This window comes from Etheostoma spectabile, chromosome 17 (genome assembly GCF_008692095.1).
Source record: "Etheostoma spectabile isolate EspeVRDwgs_2016 chromosome 17, UIUC_Espe_1.0, whole genome shotgun sequence".
Taxonomy (NCBI): domain Eukaryota; kingdom Metazoa; phylum Chordata; class Actinopteri; order Perciformes; family Percidae; genus Etheostoma; species Etheostoma spectabile.
Window position 1 is genome coordinate 4,303,583 of NC_045749.1, and position 20,848 is coordinate 4,324,430.

The following is a 20,848-nucleotide window of genomic DNA, read 5'->3' on the forward strand; positions in this document are numbered from 1 at the left end:
CACACACACACACACACACACACACACACTTTTGTTGATTTGTTTAAGATTAAGATGTTCAAAGTCCATTTAAAATATCAAATGAACAAATGTGAATCTATTGTAATCTACTTTATGTGTAATAGTATCGTGACCTGAACTATCATTGCACCACTGTGTGAAAATGTTGTGATACTTTTGGATGGGGATTCTCCCCTGCTCTGTCTCTCCCTTCCTTCTCCTCCCTCCACTCTGATATCAAGCCACACTTTAGTAATCCTCCAAATGAAAGGATTTGGAGCGAGAGCGTTGTCTCTCCACTGAAGATTGGAATGAAAGAGAAAGCAGCTTCAGATGAGAGAGAAGGGAGCGAACCCCACGATGAGAGGGAGAGAGGAAGAGACATACTGTACACAAAATAAGAAAATTTATAAAATATATATGGTGAGAGAGAAAACTGAGACAAAGAGGAGGAAATCTATAAATCCAAAGAGAGGCGGAAGCATCTGAGACGGGCGCAGCAACAAAAGAGAAACTTGAAGATGGAAAGAAATAGACTAAAAAGACAAGAAAGCAATTTACTGTATGTTTTTAAGAAAAGAGAAAGAAAGGCAAGAGAGGGTTTATGAACTTTGTTAAATGCATTATGCCACAAAGTGAACTCCCACAGAAATGAATGATAACTTTATAACTTAGCTTTAATCAAAAAAGCTCTGCACTTACCCTGAGCTTGGACATTCATCAAGTGGACACAAGCATAACTCCAAATAAATTATAATGTTCCTCTGTATCTTTATATGTATAAATGAGCAACTGTTTGCTAACATGTTCATCACAATCATATGTAGTATAATTTTAACCTATTAAAGTGATAATATGCCAATGTTTACAGAGCTTGTTGACAAATGTGGCCAAAAGAAGAAAAAACAATACATGCATGTTTAAATAAATGTAACGTAAAGCAAGGGTTTGTTACAAACGCCTTATCAATTAAAAATAGTTCTTCCTCTAGTGTTGCAAAAGGTTAGTTCTCATGGCGTGTTTAAGTTTAACCATACTAGTCTGGGCACTCTTCATAGTGAACAGGGCAAACTGGTAGTGTATACTATACATTACCATTTTTAAAATGTAAATATTTTTAGTTGAAATTGTGGAGCGCCACCTTGGGCATGTTTTGGTAGTTGACATTCATACAAACCTATTCAGCAAAGTCTAATTTTTAAGGTGTGGCACATAGATGAAGATGTAGCAATCCTCCTCGGGCCACTCAGTGTAAATTTCAAAATGCTTGTAAGATGCATAATTTTCCTTAAAAAAATGAATACCAACATAACAAATGAAACGGGAAGGAAGAGATAGCTCGTCCCTACACTACTAGGACCGTGGGGGAGCGATTTGAGCACTTTCTGATGGTAACGGAAGCCTCCAAGCCTGAGGCAATATAAGGCTGGACTACATGGGGCCTCTTGCTATGTGATCTAGGAGAAAGTCAACAATTTAGTTTCCCTATCGCTGTGTGGCAAGACCCCAGGTCAACAGGAATACAGGGAGTGTAAGAGATAGAACCACGGAGGCCTAATAATCTGTGTGTAAGTGTGTGTGTGTGTGTGTGTGTGTGTGTGTGTGTGTGTGTGTGTGTGTGTGTGCATGTGCATGTGTATATAAGGCTTTAGGGTGCAAATCCTACATAGTAATAACCTCTGTGTGGACAAGTGTATCTGTGGCTAACAGGTGTAAGACACTGAAATACTCCTGACCAATAATGTGTGTCTCTGTGTGTGTTTACAGCTTATAGGAGCGTGGGAGGCGGCAAAAAGCCCTTCTTCATATATAAGGAAATCACATACATTCTGAGAAACAAGACAAATGCAACTTATCTTAAACACAAACAGACCTCCAATATAAACACCATTTACCTGGCTCTCCTTTATCGTAGTACTGATAGGTGCCAATATCTGTATCTGTGGGGCGAGAGAAAGAGAGAGAGAGAGAGAGAGAGAGAGATGAACATCTAGCTGTCAGGAAAAAGCAGAAGACAGATCAGCAATTTCGCACCGTGGGATAAACAATCGCTATCAGCCAGTGGCCTGTCCCGTCTGCCAGCACCACAGTTTAGATAAGACCTTGTGAGGGAGGAGGAGATGGGAGGGTGGGCGGGGGGGGTCCAAGCCAGAATGGAGGGGGAGGGGGGCATTAATAAAGACAGGAGTGCGCCTTAAACCATCCCACCTGAGGGACGGACTCTGATTTACACATATGCAATATGTACATTTAAAAGTAGACACATACAGACAGTTACAAAACATATGGCCAACATCACTCACTCACACACAGACACACACACAGACAGACACACACACACACACACACACACACGCAGTTTTTGTCAGTGTTATTCCTGCAGGCCCAAAACCATAAGCAGCCTGACTCAGATTCGCACAACACATCGTTTCTTTATCGCTCCACTACTCTTGCTGCCGCTGCAGCTCCAGAGGCCAGGTCACACTAATACAACAGGAGAGCTGATGGCAGACACACAAACACAAACACCACTTTAAGTAATGGCTTGATGTCACTTTTTCCATTTCTGACATGGATAGTGATTTTATAACCCTGAGTATCAGCCAAATTAATAGTAGTATTTACAGAAAGTTGCTAAAAGCATGGCCACAATAATGCGTGATGTTGCAATTTGTGTGGTATCAGTTAAAGCTATATTTGTGGATTTGGTGATTGGCATCCAACGTAGTTGGAATCCTACTCGTATGTACATGTCTTAAACTCAGATTTCCTCCTTGTGCAGATGAATGTGAAAGCAGCATTCTAGTGTCAAACTTTGCACATTCATCATTCTGCACAAACATCCATGAAAGTAACAATGAGCAAACACATTTTTGAGAGGAGGGGGGACTTTTATCATTCCCCTAAACATATTTATAACAGCCCTCCTAAACAGTTAGCAAGTTAAATCTAATCCTAATTGTAATCCAAATTCTGTTCAGTCTGTAAAAAATCCTTAACTAGTCTCTTGTGGATAGAGGGAGAAATGAAATATTTTTTCTTCACAATAATTTCTGTTGAGGTCTTCTAACTCATGAACTGTTATGCTGCTCTGTGTCAAACAGTAGAAGGCTGTGAGATGTCTGCTGTGGTGTGCAGCTGTACAAATGTGATTACCACATGTAGAGCACACACAAACCACACAGACAATATTTGTTTTTAAAGCATTACACAGTCAATGCCATTTATTTGAATCCATATTTTAGTTTTTGAGGTTGATGTATATAATGTAAAGAAGGTGGTGATAGGGAGCGTCACACCTCAGCAACCAGGCCTCTTCGCTCAGATGTATCCATCCACAATTTTCCAAGATAGCAAAAGACACACACAGCAGGAAAAAACAAACAAATAATATGTCACCAACACATGGGATATACACCCTGTTGTACCTTTGTGTATACACATAAATGCACACACACAGACACACACACACACACACACACAGTCAGACTCAGAGAGACACTATCTTCGTTTAAAGCTCAGCAGACTGTGAAAGACAAGACAGAATGGAAGGGAAGAGAAAACAAGAAAATGGAGAAACAGAGCATTTACGTCTGACAGAAGAAGATGGACTGATAGGTGGTGAGCATAAAAAATAAAAAATAAAAAAATCACAAAAAAACTGCCAGAAAAGTCACATTTACGCCACACCTACTCAGCCTGAGAAGGACGCATTTCTCACCAGTTATCGTTTCTCAATGTATAAGTTATGGTGATGTAGGTGGTGGGATGTGCAACTGACTTAACATAACTGATCAACGTGCGCTGAAATAATTTCTTTAAGTAGTGTGCAATGTACATATAAAAAGAAAACAAAAGACATAATTTATAGCGGTGCTTCTGGGAAAGTTCAATTAAATATAAAATGTGTCTACCATCCTTGAAAATGGCTACAGCAATACTACTGCATAAGATTAAAAAAACAATGTATAAAGCCTTTTGTGGCTTCAGAGGGAGCTCCAGTCAGCATCAGTTGGGGCTGAAGAAGTGTGAAAATAAAAACATCTGCCAATCTTTAAACTATGTAAAAATACATTTTAATGTTGTAAAAACAAAACAAAGAATGTCAAGTATAATGCAATAAACAGACATTGATAGCATTTAAAAGAATTTAAAAGAGAGCAAAGGGAAAGTGAAAACGACAGAGTGAGAATTGGTGTTGATTGAGAGTCAGATTAATAAAATGGATATAGGTACATGTGGGGAGAAGGTGTGAAAACAAAGTGATTGATGACAGAAAGAGCCAGAGCAAGATGGAGTGAGAGGAAAAAGAAAAAGGAGAGAGAGACACAAAGAGAGAGGGACATACGGACAGAGCGAGAGCGAGAAGGGAGATTGAACATGGTGATAAGTGCTACCTTTGACTTGGAGTGAGCTCTTGGTGGACCACAAGTGCAGCTCAGCCAGGCAAAACGCCATCTGACAGAGGAGTGTAACCCGAGTCTGCAGGGAGTGAGAGAAAGAACAAATGGAAGGAGAAAGAACCAAATAGGACCACAGATGCATATCTTGACAAGACAACATAATAGATCGACACAAATAGGCCTAAGGGTCAAACAAAAGTATGCATGTAGGCACTCGTGCTCACAGACTTATATGACAGGCAGTTACTACCTGACCATGTACCTAAACTGGAAAAAATCTGCAATGTTCTGTAGCAGTATTTTGTTTAAAGTATAGCAGAGATGACATAGCATGACAAGTCAATGTTCCTTTCAGTGTTGATTGTGTAAAGTGATCCTCATGTGACAGCATTGGCAATGCAAACAAACCTGATCAACATTCATTAACGGAACAGAAAATGATTAGATTTATTATTATTATATAATTTGTGTATAGTAGATATTAGTATTATTATATTTTTGTCAAATTATTACTATATTTTAACTCATTGTTGAATTTCAGTCAATTTTATTTTCGGTCTAGGACTTTCCTTAACCAGTGCTGCAACAAAGTTTTTTTCTAGCACCACGTCCTGTTCCCCTTATATCTGTACAAATAGTAAGTTGGAATTACACTAGTGGTTATGTTCTACAGGTTTGACCAAAAAAACTAATTAAATAAACAATTTAACAGAAAGTCAGAAAGACAGACATGCACATGAACTCAGACTGACACTGAGAAAAGGTCACAGGTTGCAATGTTTGAACCTTCTTTCACACATCACAGGTGAGCAGTGATGGACAGACACTGACAGCTAAGACAAAGCAAGCAGCATTCCCCACACCGGCTAATAAACACAGGACGGGTCTCTGACAAGCCCTGGCTATCTCTGAGTCTTTATTAGAGACTTTATTGTTCAGTCAGTTAACTTCTGTTCCTGGAAGGTTAAGCTTTTGCTGTCACCCAGTCTCTTATGTTTCCCCTGTAGTATTGATGGTTTGTTATTGTATGTTGTTGGTGTGTTTTGTAATCAGCTACAACTGCTATTACCTTTACTACTATTACCAATTCTATTCACTACTAACAAATGCCACAACTGTTCCCAAGCATTACGACAAGTGGTATTAAAATTATTTAATAACTGGCAGTCTTGAACTAGAATTACTGCAATGACTTCTAGTGCAAATACTACAAGTGTTACCACAACCCTCAGTACACATTTTAACACATCTGTACAGTACAACATACATCTAAACAATATAGTGTATTTGTCTATATATGTCTATTTGTATGACAACACTACAAAAACCCAGCTGGTCAAGGTCAGTTATTTAAAGTTCAATGTGTTTAATAGTTTTAAAAGTTTAGTTTTTTAGGAATTGTGTAATCATTTGTACTGAGCTTAACTAAGACTATATTTCTTTTTCCCAAAATGCAATCTGAAGAGGGTTTGACAGAGAATATAATCTTAGCATGATTTAAATTGCTTAAACTGCAAACAGTCTCTCTCTCTCTCTTTTGCTCTCTCTATATGGGGGGATAAAAAAATAAATTTAAAAAAATAAAAATGTTGCCATTCAAACCCCGAAACTACAAATCCCAATACAAATACACTTAGAAAACACCGGGTACCATGGAAACACTGGGGCTAGCACGGCATGGCAGCAACGGCATAACAAGTCAACTGAAGTAAGAGGATTGTTTTATCTTCTTCTAACCAGCTTCATTTTTATTTATTTTTGAAAAAGTCAGCCCTTTTGGATGGAAAACCTCCTTTCAGCCAGCTTTCATTTAGTTATTGCCCGTCTGGCTAACCTAAAGGTTCTTGAGACATTGTTCAGTGCAGCTAATGGGGTCTCAGGAAATTTACAGCAGAATAGAAGAAACAAGGGTTGACATTGATACAGAAAATACAGTAGCAAATGGGTGAGTGTGTGCTAGACAAGAATGATGTGTGTGTCCACGAAGACACAGACACTAACAAAGGACAGAGAGAAGGCTTTTAAGGACAAGGTGTTTTTGATGTGTACTTAGGCGTTGGATTTCACCCACTGATGGCACCCCCACAACAGTAGACAGATTTATCTTACATGATATTGTGCTTAAGTTATAATCCAACTTTGTTTACATTCCTTCATTAGCCACGTGATCTAGACAAACGGTGGGAAGCACACGTCCGTTACCCTCAATATTATAGGAGAAAACACAAGCAGTCAATCATGGTTCTTGCACTTTATCGTGCACTCAGACGGAGTTAACTGAGAGTCTAGTTTCAATATTGATAATGACTAAGTATGAAGTTTTTGTTTTTTTCTAAACAAATGGCTATCAAGTTATGTTTTTACATTATGTCAAAAGCTACAAGACTTGTACAATGACTATCCTCAAACATTTTCATGCACACACTCCACACACAGAGACATACAGTACAGTACACACACTCACACAGAAGCATGTAGACACAAGCAGGATGCTGCACAGGTCCTGGACAGCTGCCACACTCATTCTGATTTCTGGCTGGGGTTGCTGTGGGTTACCTGTTCCCCCGCAGAGCTTTGTGGGGGTGTACAGCCAGTGTACAGAGGGTTGTGCAAAGGTTTGGGGGGTGTAGGTTATTGTACAATGTCTTTACACTAGTAAAGAGGCTTCTTTAACATCAAAGAAGGGGAGGGAAAACATACTACTCCTCTTTCAAAGACAGTCCACAGGAACTACGACCTTGTCTGCTCTCTGCATCTCTTTCTCTGCTCTTCTTTCACTGTCCCCTCTGGGTGGTTACTGAGTGTGAGAGTATGTGTGTGCGTATATGTGTGCAAAGAGGAACAACAGCAACAGAAAGTGTCTTTGTATGGGTGTGCTTTGATGTGCTTGTGCAAGATGTAGAAAAAGAAAGTCAGAGACAGAACTCTGAATAAATATTTATTTGAGACTGGTTCTCTGTGAGTGAAAGAGAGAATCAATGGAAGCCTTTCTAGAATATCTGGATTGTAGTCCTGTTCCTATCTTTTACTAGTTCTTGCTCTCAACAACCACGACACCAACAGACATGTATTTAAGCTAACACAATCTACATAACACAGAGCTATTGTTCCATACATGCTCTGTGTGTATACATGGACAGGTTTGAATCAATAGCCTTTCTAACATGTCGCCCCTCTACATCCTGTCCCTGGTGCAAGAATGGTATGCCCGACCTTTCTACCATATATAGAATAATAACACAATTTGACTAATAACACTAGAGCACCCAGCATCACTTTTTGACTCCTAAAACCAAAAATAAACAGGTGGCAGAATGTCTGCTCTCCTACAGGGGGTGGGGGGGGCTGCTTGTGTTTTATCCTATACGTTTCAGATTCTGGTCAAGATTGTTGAGGGCAATGTATGTGTGCTTCCCACCGTTTGTCCATAGCAAATAGTGAATGAAAGAATGTAAACAATGACGGTTTATAACTAAAGCACAACATAACATAAGACACATCAATCTAACTCTAAACCACAAAGTTGCCATGCCGTAAGTATTTATGACAGGACTCCCGTTAACCCCTTATGTCTAGCATAAATATTAATAGCTTAAGTGGTGGTGTTATTCTGGACCATATGATCCTGAGAGGTGTTTCCCATATTATGTACCTTTTGTGTAGGTAAATGAAGGTGGGCTAAATGTTATGAAACCTATAAAAATATTTTATTTCTGAATGGGATGGGTAAGGCCCCTATAGAGCAGCATCTGGCATGTTCAAGCTTTATATACCATAAAAAGGTACCAAGTATCAACATTTCAACCATATTTGGCTGTGGCTGGGGACTGGTTACTGTTTAACTGAGATAACTTTGGGGTACTTAACAGTGGTGTGGTTTCTGTTGCATCAGATGTGAGGTCATAAACAAATAAGTTCAAATTTGGCAATTGTCCCAGGGTCTATTAGGGCCTTGATGCAGATCTGGAGATCACTGCATCTAGACCGGCCTGAAATGAAGGCAGGTTCTCAGACATGACATTTTGTTTGACAACTCAATAATCCTTTCTCACAGGTACGTACGCACTCTCTCTTTCTCTCTCTCTCTCTCCATTTTTCACTCTTTTTTCCCCTACACATGCCAAAGGCAGTGTTGTCAGCTGGTGCAGTGGTCCCATCACTGTGAGAAGAGTGATGTGGTAAATTACAGGGTTAAAGAGCTGCCATAGGGTGACTGACACAAGGACATCACAGCCTTGCCTAATTCCCCCACCCTTAACACGCACACGCACACGCACACGCACACACACACACACACACACACACACACACACACACACACACACGGCAAGCTTTCACACTCTCTTACTGGCAATTCTTACACTCTCCTAATTCTTTGTCTCATATCTCTTAAAAAGGACAGTATTTCGGTGTGTCTGTTTTCTCTTTCTCTCTTGCAGTTTTTACTCTACTCTTTATTGTCTCATCTCTCTCAAAAGGACACTCTTTGTACTTTTTTCCACAACCTTTATCTCACAGACTCTCTCTCTCCCCTTTCTCAGCTACTGCCTGGTCTTGTTATGGCTCTTCAAGAGAAATTTGGGAAACATGAAGGACATACAAAGAGCAACCAGAAAGTATATCTATATAGAGAGATAGGTAAGGTAAGGCAGGCCGTGAGTGTGTAATTGTAAGTACATATTTTCCACTCTGAGGTTTCTTGAAGTTCCTGCCAAGTCACAGACATACAGTATATGAACACATACGCTCATGTATTCAGTAAACACACTCAGGTACTCAAGTCAGTCCTACGTCCAATCTCTTAGACTTCTGATATGTGAACTCATACGGCACACAGCCACATACGTATGCATGGAAGGGCAGATACAGTATGCACCTCTATCTTTTAACGGTGTGATACCTGAGGAAATGTACACATGCACACATTTACATACATATGAAGCCATGCCCACATACTCACACAAGCTCTTATCTTCAGTGTATCCTTGAGGGAGAAGTCCTCGAGCTTCCAGTGTCATATCAGACCAAAGAAAGGTGAGCAAACTCTGAAAATGCCAGATAGTAAGAATAATAATAAGAGTGAGATAATGAGGAGTGAAAAAAGGATAAAACAAAGAATCCAATGCCTGAAAGTAGTCTAATTTATATCACATGAGGCCTGTGACCACTGAGACAACAGCTATAATGTGTGTTTGCGTGGTAGAGTAGAGACTTCTCAGGAAAAAAAACCTGCAAAAAATGATCACTTTACTCATGTCACAAAATATTGATGGTGCAACACAGATTTTGTTACTTCTATTATTACGCTTTGTCTTTTTTCTACTTTAGGAAAATTAATGCTCTTGGTTTTGGAATTACAGTTCCCAATATTCTCCAGGGACGTAAACAGGAAATACAATGTAGCCGTTGATCTAAAAAGCACTATCGCAGGATGACTTTGAATTTTTTTTGGAAAAGTGACGATTCTTAGGCAAGCTCTGGAGTTATAAGGAGCTTCTAAACTCTTTAAGTTAAAAACATGTCTATAAAGGCTACATGACTTTTTGCCTCTTGCACCTCTGGTGTTAGCTAAGGAATCTGAAAGGAAGCAGATGAAAATTCCCATAACACACAATTAATCTTAACATTGTTCTTCTTTTAATGACACTTTGACAATCCTAACAAGTAGGAAGAAAAATCAGTACGACTAGGGTGAAACATTTCATTTTTTAGTTTTTTTACTTTTACATTACTGGCTATTCCATTAATTACAGTAAGAATTAGTCCCGAGCATAACTGTTGTATTAAGATGGGAGACAAGAGTGGGTACTTTCTGTATCCTGCACCTTCAGATAAGTTGAATGTCCCTAACATGACATGATCTCCACTGAAGATGATGGGTAATGGTTGATTTTAAAGTTGTTGTCTTTGTACAACTCATACAGTTCCATCAATGCTCGTCACCATTGTTTTGGTTTATATTTTTATGAATGTAGCTAGCTATGTGCTGTAGGAAGATGACGTTCCCATTCTTAATCCCACCTACTGAGGTCCAATTAGTCAATTGTTTCTCCAACAAGGAAAAACAGCCATCAATGGGCACAACATCAACCCACTACATTGTTCTGTGGTGTACTGTGGTGTGTAATAAACACTGTAGCCTCTAGGCGTCACTAGCGGGGCTTAGTCATGTTCTTGTCAAGTTCTTTTCTTCTTCAGCCTCTCTTCCTCACTGTCCATCTCTGAGTCACTCTACTACAGTGATTTTGTTGACGACCTGAGGCGTTACTGAACTCGACACGCTGAGAAGAGAAAAAGAGGGGAAGAACTGAAAACTACACACACACACACACACACACACACACACACACACACACACACACACACCACACACACACACACACACACACACACACCACACACACACACCACACACACACACACACACACACACACACACACACACACACACAACACACACACACAAAATCTTCGAACTGTCCCAATAAGAGACAGAGAATTTGGTGTAGGACAGTGGAGGGTGGCCAAAGTGGCGCCAGGCAGCAGATTTTCATTCACACACACTTAGGAGTCCACAGGAGCCCATTCAGCTGTCGGCAGAAGAAGAATAGAAATGATCGACAGGCAGAACAAAATGAGGTAAAGGTAATACTATTCAACAGAGGTGAGAGACGGTCTGTGTGCGTGGGTGCGTGTGTGTATGAGTTTTACAGACCATGTCAATCAGCAGGAAAATGAAGTTCGAGTGACAGACCGCTGGGTATGGTACTTTATTGAGTGATTGTGTGTGTGTGTGTGTGTGTGTGTGTGGGGTGTGTGTGTGTGTGTGTGTGTGTGTGTGTGTGTGTGTGTGTGTGTGTGTACTAGCGCATGTAAAAGTGTATATGTGTAGATCACTTAAAGCACCATTCCAGTTTTGGAGGGCATGTGGAGGTGAGGAGTTGAAAAGTTCAGGTGTTCAGAGAAATAATGCAAGAGAGACTCCATAACAAAACACCTTACAACAAGTACTTTTTGTGCTTAAACCAACTAAAATGCAAAGTTTCACAACATGAACGTGTCTAGTTTAGAAGATGGAAAACGTTCCTGTGGCTCGTTCATGTATGAGAGGGTAGGAATAAACAACCTATTGTCATATGGTTTGGAGGACTTGTTGCAACAAAAAGAAAGACAAGAAAACTACAACTACAAGCAAATTACAACTTCCTAGAGCCCAAGTTGACATCTTAAAGTTCCTTGTTCAAAACCCCAAAGTATTCAGTTTATTATCATTATTGACAAACAACAGCATCAAATCCTCACATTTGAGAAGTTGAAATAGACACACATATTTGCAGATTAATTTTCTGTCAATCAACTAATCAATTCATCCACTAATCGTTTGAACTCTGTCCTTAGACAGTCATATTACTTTTCTAGCCAAGGCCTTATTTACCTTAATAAAAATGATCATTTGACATTTTTTGTATTCTTCATGAACCTCCCTCTCATACACACCTGTCTCTTTTTATAGGTGTGTGTAACTATCATTGTCTTTTCTTCAGAATGTTTTGAAGTAGTAAATAAAGTTTTGATTTTTGTTGGTCTATTAGGGAGGATGAATGAACATTATGTGTTTCTGTTGTAATTGTTCAATGAAATATCAAATCAGCACCCCCCCAAAAAAAATCTGAGAATGTAAAAATCTTGCAGCCTCTATGTGTCCATGGGGGGACAAAGAGAGGGAGAGAAAGATGAACACAGGGTGACAGAGAGATGAGTGGAAGCTCTTCTAAGCAGATGTGTAAACGTCATTAGAGGAGGTAATGGAGGGAGGAAGGTGTGGGGGGACTACTCTAGCAGAGGTATTTACCCAAAGCCTGGAGCAGAAATACAAACACAGCAGCAGTAATGATAGAGAAAGATAGAGAAAAAGAGATGTTTAGTAAGGAATCAGGTCTTGATTAGGCAGAAAATTTGTTAAACTAGACAAGCAACATGAGAGCGGCAGACCTCTGGTTTAATCCAGACAACAGTATGTTTTACATTCCAAAATGTCCACATTTAGACCGGACGCCACTAAACCAGCAATGGTTGCCTTTCACCCCTGTTAATAGACCTAATCCTGGCAAGTGTTTCACTAAAAGCTGAGTGCATCTGCCCTACAGCAACGCCCAAGGGCAGGAAAGACAATACTACCAAACCAGCGGCACAATTGCTGGCTGACTTCAAAGAGATTCTCGGGGACTATGTTCCTCTCTGGTGTCTGTCCCCTGTCACAGCGAAGGTGAGGCGTGTCACACTGACCGTGGTTTTGTTTATGTTGTTGGATTTTCTTCTTTTAAAGCCGTTTGGTTCCCTGTTGTTTGTCCCTCACCTCCTGACCACAAACACACGTATTAAATGGTAAACCCACATATGGACTCACAAACAAACACAACTGATGAAATCCTGTATGTATATTTGTGTGCACTGTGCAGACATGCACATTCAACACAAAAACATATGGCTCAGACAGACAAAAAACACAAAGTCCATATATACAAATGCTTGGTATTAATTAAATGCATATACACCAACTGGGCGCCTCAGTGCATCACCTTAATGAGTTCAGGATAAAATGGTACAAATGTGTTCATCAGAAAATATACTTCCCCCTTCATGGTGGATCAAAGGGAAAGCAGCTAGGGCACATTATTTTATGAAAATGTCCTCTAGCTGTATATTTAAGAGTGTACACACATGCAGAAACATACAGCTTAGTTAAAGCTTTCCACAATGTGTGTACACAACATAATGCAAACTGTCTCTCTCTCTCACACACACACGCACACGCCTGTCAAGGCTCAGGAAGACGGGGTCCTTTAAAGTTGTTGTCAGATGCACAGAGCAAGATAGACCCTGGCAAAACGAAAGGTCACGATAGACGTCCCCTAGACTTCTCCACGCTCTTATTTCCCCATCACACACACACACACACGCTGTCTGTCACCTCCCAGACGAGGCCGTGACACCTTGGACACCTCTCAGCAGGCAGGGCCTCCATCTCTCTCTGACAGGTTGACATGGCACAGAGTGGTTGGACGTCGATGGCACTCTGACCAAGAAGTTTGTTCTCTTTGCTGTGACCTCAGAGATGGATGCTGGTGTCATATCTCCCTTTTTTACCTACTGCAGTACTCTCCTGTCTGGAAGTAGAAATAAAACCCTTTCTAGCGTCTACTCTCAGCTCTTCTTTCCTTCACCTTAAAGTTGTCTATCACACTTCATCTTGGTTCTGGGTGGCGGGGTTGTCCAAAGTTCTTTTCTATTTGGGGATTGCTATAACCTTCCAATAGAGATTTAAACAAATTCTATCACAGCTGCTAACAATTACTTTCATTATTCATGACAATAACACAGCCAGGATCCAGGATTCTGATGAACTAATGGGCTTTTGTGAGGACTAAACTGGAAACCCTTATGTTTAGTTTTCCTCATTGTTCTCACCTCTCTACACTCTACCTGTTGAACCAAATGCTAAAAGAGTGTAAAACACTGTAAAAATAAAACAAGAATGATTGCATATACCTTCCACAAAGTTTGAGACACATTGGGGAAAGGTTATTCCTATCAGTTTAGCCTGCAGTAAAGGGTCAGTCAAACTGCTGCTGACTTTGAAATTAGAAGAATGGAAGCACAAAATTAGACAATTGGGCGTGCACGCAGTCACACACACACACACACACACACACACATACACACACACACGTGTGTGGAAACAACCCAATACTCCTTAGAGAGGACAGTCATTGTGGAACTTGTGTCCACCAACTTAGACACACTGCTTCTGTCAGTGTTGTGCTCCATTTGGCCCAAGAAGTTCCTTATTCCCTTCACTTTGTCAGACACACATGCAGATCTCTCTCTCACATGCACACAGACAGAGAGGGAGAATTAGGGGAAATTCTCCAACACTGATTTTTGCTGTTATACAATAGAGGGCTCTGCCTCTACCGCTGGGTCAAGTCATGTCTTGTCAGACCCTGTATCCTCTTTCCATTGAGCATGACGGTTACAAGTACCACAGGGGCCTGCACTGGGCCTGTTAAACACATTCACCCTGCAGTTAGACCTGTCTGACTTAAAGAGAACAGGCTCGTCTTTCACATCAAAAGACCGTACAACCTCACCCCACGCCTACAATTCAAATAGAGTTCACTGCGCTTATGTAAATGGTTACAGTTGACAGTAGGAAATAAGAAAAAAAGAAAAATAAGGGCTGTAAAATACTATGGATGGATGGATTTCGCCTCCTTTCATGTATTTTGACTTTCTCACCAATCAGTGTACATCTAACAAAATGTCAAACAGTCTCAGGGAAGAAAAGACAATATTGTTACATTTATGTAATTTGTAATATTTCTTACTATTGTTTCTTGTATTGCTACCCAAAGTTAATCGATACTTTAAAACACAACAGAATTGCCCGAAGACATAACTGACAATGTCCCATGATTTTCTCACCCATAATGCCATTTATACAGTAATCTTTATTAGAGGCTCTGTGTGACAAGTACTTGAGAGCTTAGCAGTTAAAATAACACACCCCATTAAAACATCATCTGGAAGGGGAAAATTGCTCACTCAGAGGAAGTGATTTTGACAGATGATGTGCAACTGTTGGTTTAAAAGTCCACATGTGTTGCTTTTGCAAAATTCACACTTTACACAGATTACACTTGAGTTGATTCAACAATATGAGTATATGTTTTTACAATGCATACGTATTGAAACCAGACTGGTCAAAAAAATAATAAAACCTATTTTAGAAATAATGTCCACCGACCACGCAGATACTGAGGGGTCTGGGCCTCAACAACTCTCACATACTTTCTGCCCTAATGTCACACATTTAAAAACAACCCAGCATGAGACTAGCTATGTGAATCTCTTTCTATGTATGCGTGTGTGATGACGATCAGAGACAGTGTAGATGAATTAGTGCGGGACCACTGTGACAAATTTCTCTCCAATGTGTGACAGGCCCTTCACCGGACCACACCTCCCCCTCTACTCTCATACATGTACATAGGCTTAACGTCGTCTGGGCGGGCCGATCCCAACGGCTCACTGTCGGCACGGCAACGAGCGCTATCCTGGCTAACATCTGCCGCACGACCCGGGGCCACTCAGAATGGGCCTTAATCCCCACACAGCCATGTTGTGGGGGAAAACATTCTTTCCTTTTAGTGAGTGCAGACAAACAGGGACAAGCTGTGTTGCTGGTAACTTGCAGGCAACCAGCCTCTTGGTAAGACAGGGAATGTTGTTGGTTGCGTGGCCCCCAATTGTGCCGCAGCCCATTATGGCTGTGCAGAAGGGTGTGACTGCCAGCATCGGCAGTGAGTTGCCGTCACTGGTCCAGTTGGATGGATTTGGGTTTTGAGGTTAATAAAAGGTGGTGTGAGTGGGCTAGGTGGTGTAGGTTGGGGTGTGGGTGTGTGTGTATGGGGGGGGGGTTGTCAGCCAGCCTTGTTATGCTAAAACAACAGTTGCATTGATGAAAATGCGAACCACTTTACACCCTCTCCGATGTGAATTTACTGCCACATCAACTGGCAACTGGCTGTGGAACCTGAACACTGTTGCTGCCACATTTTTGGTCATCCTTCAGTGAGTTTTCAAAAAGTGTGTGTTGCTGTCAACAGCAAAGGGAATGGAGAGTGAGCTTTCAGTTAGGACAGAAAATCAACATGTGGCAGTTTGGTGCCACCTTGTGGACACTTGCAATAGACTAGGTGCTGTAGGAGCACACAAACACATTTTCACACAAAAAACACTCTTATTTACACATACAGATACATACACCAAGAATCATTTAAAGTCATAACACGACAAGTGAACAACTCCTCTCCTCCCTGAAACAAGCCAAGCTATGATCCTTCACATTACGGTGCCTGATAAAGATCTTCTTTAGCGGTGGCACACAGAGGAAATGAAGACACAGTCCCATCAATCAGTCCATCAACTGCTATGAAATATGTATTTGTCCTAATATGGAGTCTGATTCCATCAAACCCATTTCACGGGCCATTTCCCTATGCAAACACCTTTGGAAGAAAGAGGGAAAGAGAGAGTGGCAGAGTGGGGTTGAAGCTCGCACAGAGGGAACACACCTCCAAGGATGGCTCAGTGTGTGTATAGTATGAGATTTAATTGAATAGTTCTGCATCAGTGCCAGGAAGTTAGTTGGTGTGTTTGCAGAGGTCTGTGTTATTTCTGATTAAGGGCTTGGTTGTATTTTTTGCCCCACAGCAAAGCCAATCTTGGCTAGAAACAGAGTCCTTCTCAAGTTTCAATCACAGACAGTCAGAGAGAGAGAAACTCAGAGGAACATCATAGCGAATTGGAAACATTCGTACGCCTCAAGGCTTTGTCCTAAAAGTGCCAGAGCTACACAACAACAACAGCTCAAATGAATCTGCAGGCTATTTCTGGAAGCAACCAATTCATGAATTCTCAGCACAGCAAAGGGTTATTTGGAAGATGTGCTTTGCTTAGTACAAAATGAAAATGCGGATTGGAAAAATATCTTTCAATTGACAATGAGAATTATTAAAAAAGCTACCTCATAAATGTTGAGTGATTAGATATAACTTTGGGGATAGAGGAATTCAATAGCTAAGGCCTACACAATATCATTCAACTATCTGGGTAAGAATTTGGTTAGAGTAGGTCTGCTATAGATAAGTCTGTTTCCACATGACATGACTGTTTCAGATAGATGACACTTTTTTTAAGCACAATGAGCACACACATTCACAGAAAACTGCATGAATAAGACTAAAAAAAAAATTACAGACTATGTTGAATATTTTTTAGATTGTTACACCACTTGTATCTGGAGAAAAGGTTGACCCAGGTTATTAGAGAATTTAACAGTGTAGAGTATTGATTATAGCCCTGCAAAAAGCTGATGAGCCCACTCTCGTATGTACTGTACCATTAACATTTGTGTTAAACAAAGCAAAATCCCTCGGTTACCACATTTTTTGTGTAAGAATTTGAACTGACAACCTTTCACTCACAAGCCCATTCTTAAAGGCAAGGCCACTGCTGCAGCAACAAGTGTTTTTGGAAAGTCTTCGCTACAAATCCATCAACACCAGCTTCCAAGTGCTATGTTGACTGACATCCAAGAATTACTGTGGTTAACTATAGCCATACACTGCCACCTAGTGTATTATTATGGTTACTGCAAACAGCAGGACAGGGACACATAGGCTCATTTTAAAGGACAGCTACTGTCTGCATTACAGTGTAGGTAACACAAAACATAAGAATAATCTGCTCCATCTGATCTAAAGCATCATCAACTAATCAAAGAGGAACATGGCAGTGCTAAGAAATAGATATGCCACAAAGTAAACAGGGTGATGGGACAGGGATACAGAAGGTGAATGTGATGGGAGATAGCAGTGACAATGATGTAATTATCTGTGTTTGAGCGTTGTTTATGTATTTATGTGGGTGCGCTCGTGTGAATGCAACCTGCTATCTCATCATGTCTGCCTGTACACTATGAGAGCTATTTGGTCTAGCAAGGCAGATAAGAGGGTGATATTGAGGCCAGTGGGTGTGCTGGCTATCTGCCTCCCAGCTGCCAACGTAACAGGGTCACTCAGGTGCACTCTGCAGGGACAAGTGGATGAGCAGAATAGAGGAGATAAAGTAGGAAAGGACAGAAAGGGTGGAGGTGAGGGAGGTGAAATGACGAGGGAACAAAAGGAGGAGGAGATGGAGTGGACAAAGGACAGAAAGAGGGGTCAGCCGAGGAGACAGACACTGTACAGAGAGAGAGACATACTGCTGTTCATGCTGTCATGAATTTTCACAGCTCTAAGCTCTGTTTGTGTGTACATGTATGTGTAAAATCCAGGCATTGCTGAGTGTGTGCATGCAGCTTAGGTTTTGTGCATTGTGAACTTTGCCCACTCCCCTCGCTTCTCTGGGGCTCCAGGTTTCGCCTGGTTGGTGGGACAAAACACCCACAATGCCGATTGTTTTCACAGCACACACACAGAGGATCAGGCCGGCAAACTGGCACCAGATATTATCATGTGTGCCGCTGCTGTTTTTGGTTTCATTCGGATTTTCTTTTTTACAAAGACGAAGTATGCCTAATCCCCTCATGTCAACCCGTCTGTGGAGACTGCCAGAGAAGAAAATAAACATTGGAGTCTAACTTGTTAATTAACAGTTAACAGCAGCCACAGGGTCTTTTAAATGTGTGCTTATGTAAAGCCAGAACTGTCAAAAGTCGTTTTAATAAAAACTTCAGGGGATTTTAGATGATTTGTACGTTCGTTGCTGCACCTGATGCAGAGCGCACTGAAAGGCAAATGAGTATTTCCAAGATAAGCAATATTCTGACAGAGCAAGACTTGCCCCAAATCAACGGATACAATCCCAGATATAATGCTCAGTTTGGGCTTCCAAAGATATGGAATGGCCCTAAATTGAATACGTTAAGAAATTTGTGTCACAGAGGAGAAAAAAAGACAACATTTTGGACCACAGTTATACTTAATAACCAAAAATTACTAAACAATAACCTAGATACATTTTATGATATGAGTACTGTATTGAAACTGGGATTTGAACCACCAAAGGACTGCTGTCTGTCTTGTCATGTCATGGCAGCTATAGAGAGAAGTACTAAGAGAGTGATCAGCACATCATAAGAATAAATGTAATGCAATCAAATGGCTTTGACAAAAGATTAACCTCACGGTCACATTGTTCTTTTAATCTTCCCTCACTCGCAGATGTTTCTATTACGGCTATCTCACTTCTGACAGGTGGCATTGAAAAACTTTTACTCCTCTAAACCGATCTTTACCACATTCAGTTTGCAATTTAATTCCAGCATTGAAATGTAAAGTTTTGCATAACTTTCAACTTGAGACTAAAAATGTCCCAATGGCACAGTGAAATACATGAAGCAATCAATACATAAACTGAATATTTTGTTTTGTTTGAGTTTTACAGTAGCACTCTTCATAAGTGTACTTGTTCATAAGTGTAGTTGGTACCAGAGCACCCTAGGCCGAAGGTCAATGATCTATTTTGTAATCGTTTCATCTGATCTGAGGCTGTATGTTTTGGACACTCGGGTTAAGAGAGGGGCGGAGCTGTCAACTGATTACCATCTGGTGGTGAGTTGGGTCAGGGGATGGGGGAGGACTCTGGATAGACCTGGTAAGCCCAAACGGGTAGAGCAGGTAAATTTGGAACGTCTGGAGGAGGCCCCTGTCCAACAGACTTTCAACTCATACCTCCAGTGGAGCTTTCCGTGCGTCCCTGTGGAGGCTGGGGGCATTGAACCTGAGTGGACAATATTCAAGGTTTCCAATGCTGAAGCTGCGGAGGGGAGCTGTGGTTTTAGGGTCTTAGGTGCCTCAAGGGGTGGACATCGGTGGTCAGGGAAGCCGTCCTACTGAAGAAGGAGTTTTTCCGGGATATGTTATCCCAGAGGGCTTCAGAGGCAGTTGCAAGGTACCAAAGGGCCCGAAGGTCTGCAGCCTCTGCCGTGAAAGAGGCAAAGCAGCGGGTGTGGGAGAAGTTCGGCAAAGACATGTAGAAGGACTTTTGGTCGGCACAAAGGTGCTTCTGGAAAACCAGGGAACCATCCAAGCTGTGTACAGTAAGGATGGGATGTTGTTGACCTCAACTGAGGAGGTAATAGGGCGGTGGAAGGAGCATTTTGAGGAACTCCTAAATCCAGCTGACACGCCCTCTGTGGTAGAGGCAGAGCTGGAGGATGATGGGGGATTGTCGTCAATTTTCCTGGTGGAAGTCGCTGAGGTAGTTAAACAACTCCACAGTGGCAAACCCCCAGGGATTGATAAGATCCGTCCAGAAATGCTGAAAGCTCTGGGTGTGGAAGGGCTGTGGCTGACAGCCCTCTTCACCATTGCGTGGAAGTCTGGGACAGTGCCTAAGGTGTGGCAGACCGGGGTGGTGGTTCACCTCTTTAAAAAGGGGGACCAGAGGGTGTGTGCCAATTACAGGCATATTACACTTTTCAGCCTCCCTGGTAAAGTCTACTCCAAGGTGCTGGAAAAGAGGGTTGAAGAGGAACAATGCGGATTCCGTCCTGGTCGTGGATCAGATCTTCACTCACGCAAGGATCCTGAAGGAAGCCTGGGAGTATGCCCAACCGGTCTACATGTGTTTTTTTGATCTGGAGAAGGCATATGACCAGGTCCCCCAGGAAACACTGTGGGAGGTGTGGTGGGAATATGGGGTGAGGGGGTCCCTGGGTGTCCAAGTTTTCGGCAGTAAGTCAGACTCGTTTTAGGTGAGGGTTGGCCTCCACCAGGGTTGCGCTTTGTCACCAATCTTGTTTGTAGTATTTATGGACAGGATATCGAGGCATAGTCAAGGTGGGGAGGGGTTGCAGTTCGGTGGGCTGGGGATCT

At 41.4% G+C, this 20,848-nt stretch overlaps 1 protein-coding gene across 1 annotated transcript in view; it reads right to left on the reverse strand.

Moving 5' to 3' along the window:
* wdpcp (WD repeat containing planar cell polarity effector) overlaps positions 1 to 20,848 on the reverse strand; it is a 69,550-nt gene that overhangs the window by 45,666 nt on the left and 3,036 nt on the right. Inside the window, 3 exon segments of the mRNA XM_032541256.1 lie at positions 1,896 to 1,940; positions 4,398 to 4,482; positions 9,364 to 9,448. Coding sequence (XP_032397147.1) covers positions 1,896 to 1,940; positions 4,398 to 4,458 — 106 coding nt within the window. The 5' untranslated portion in view covers positions 4,459 to 4,482; positions 9,364 to 9,448.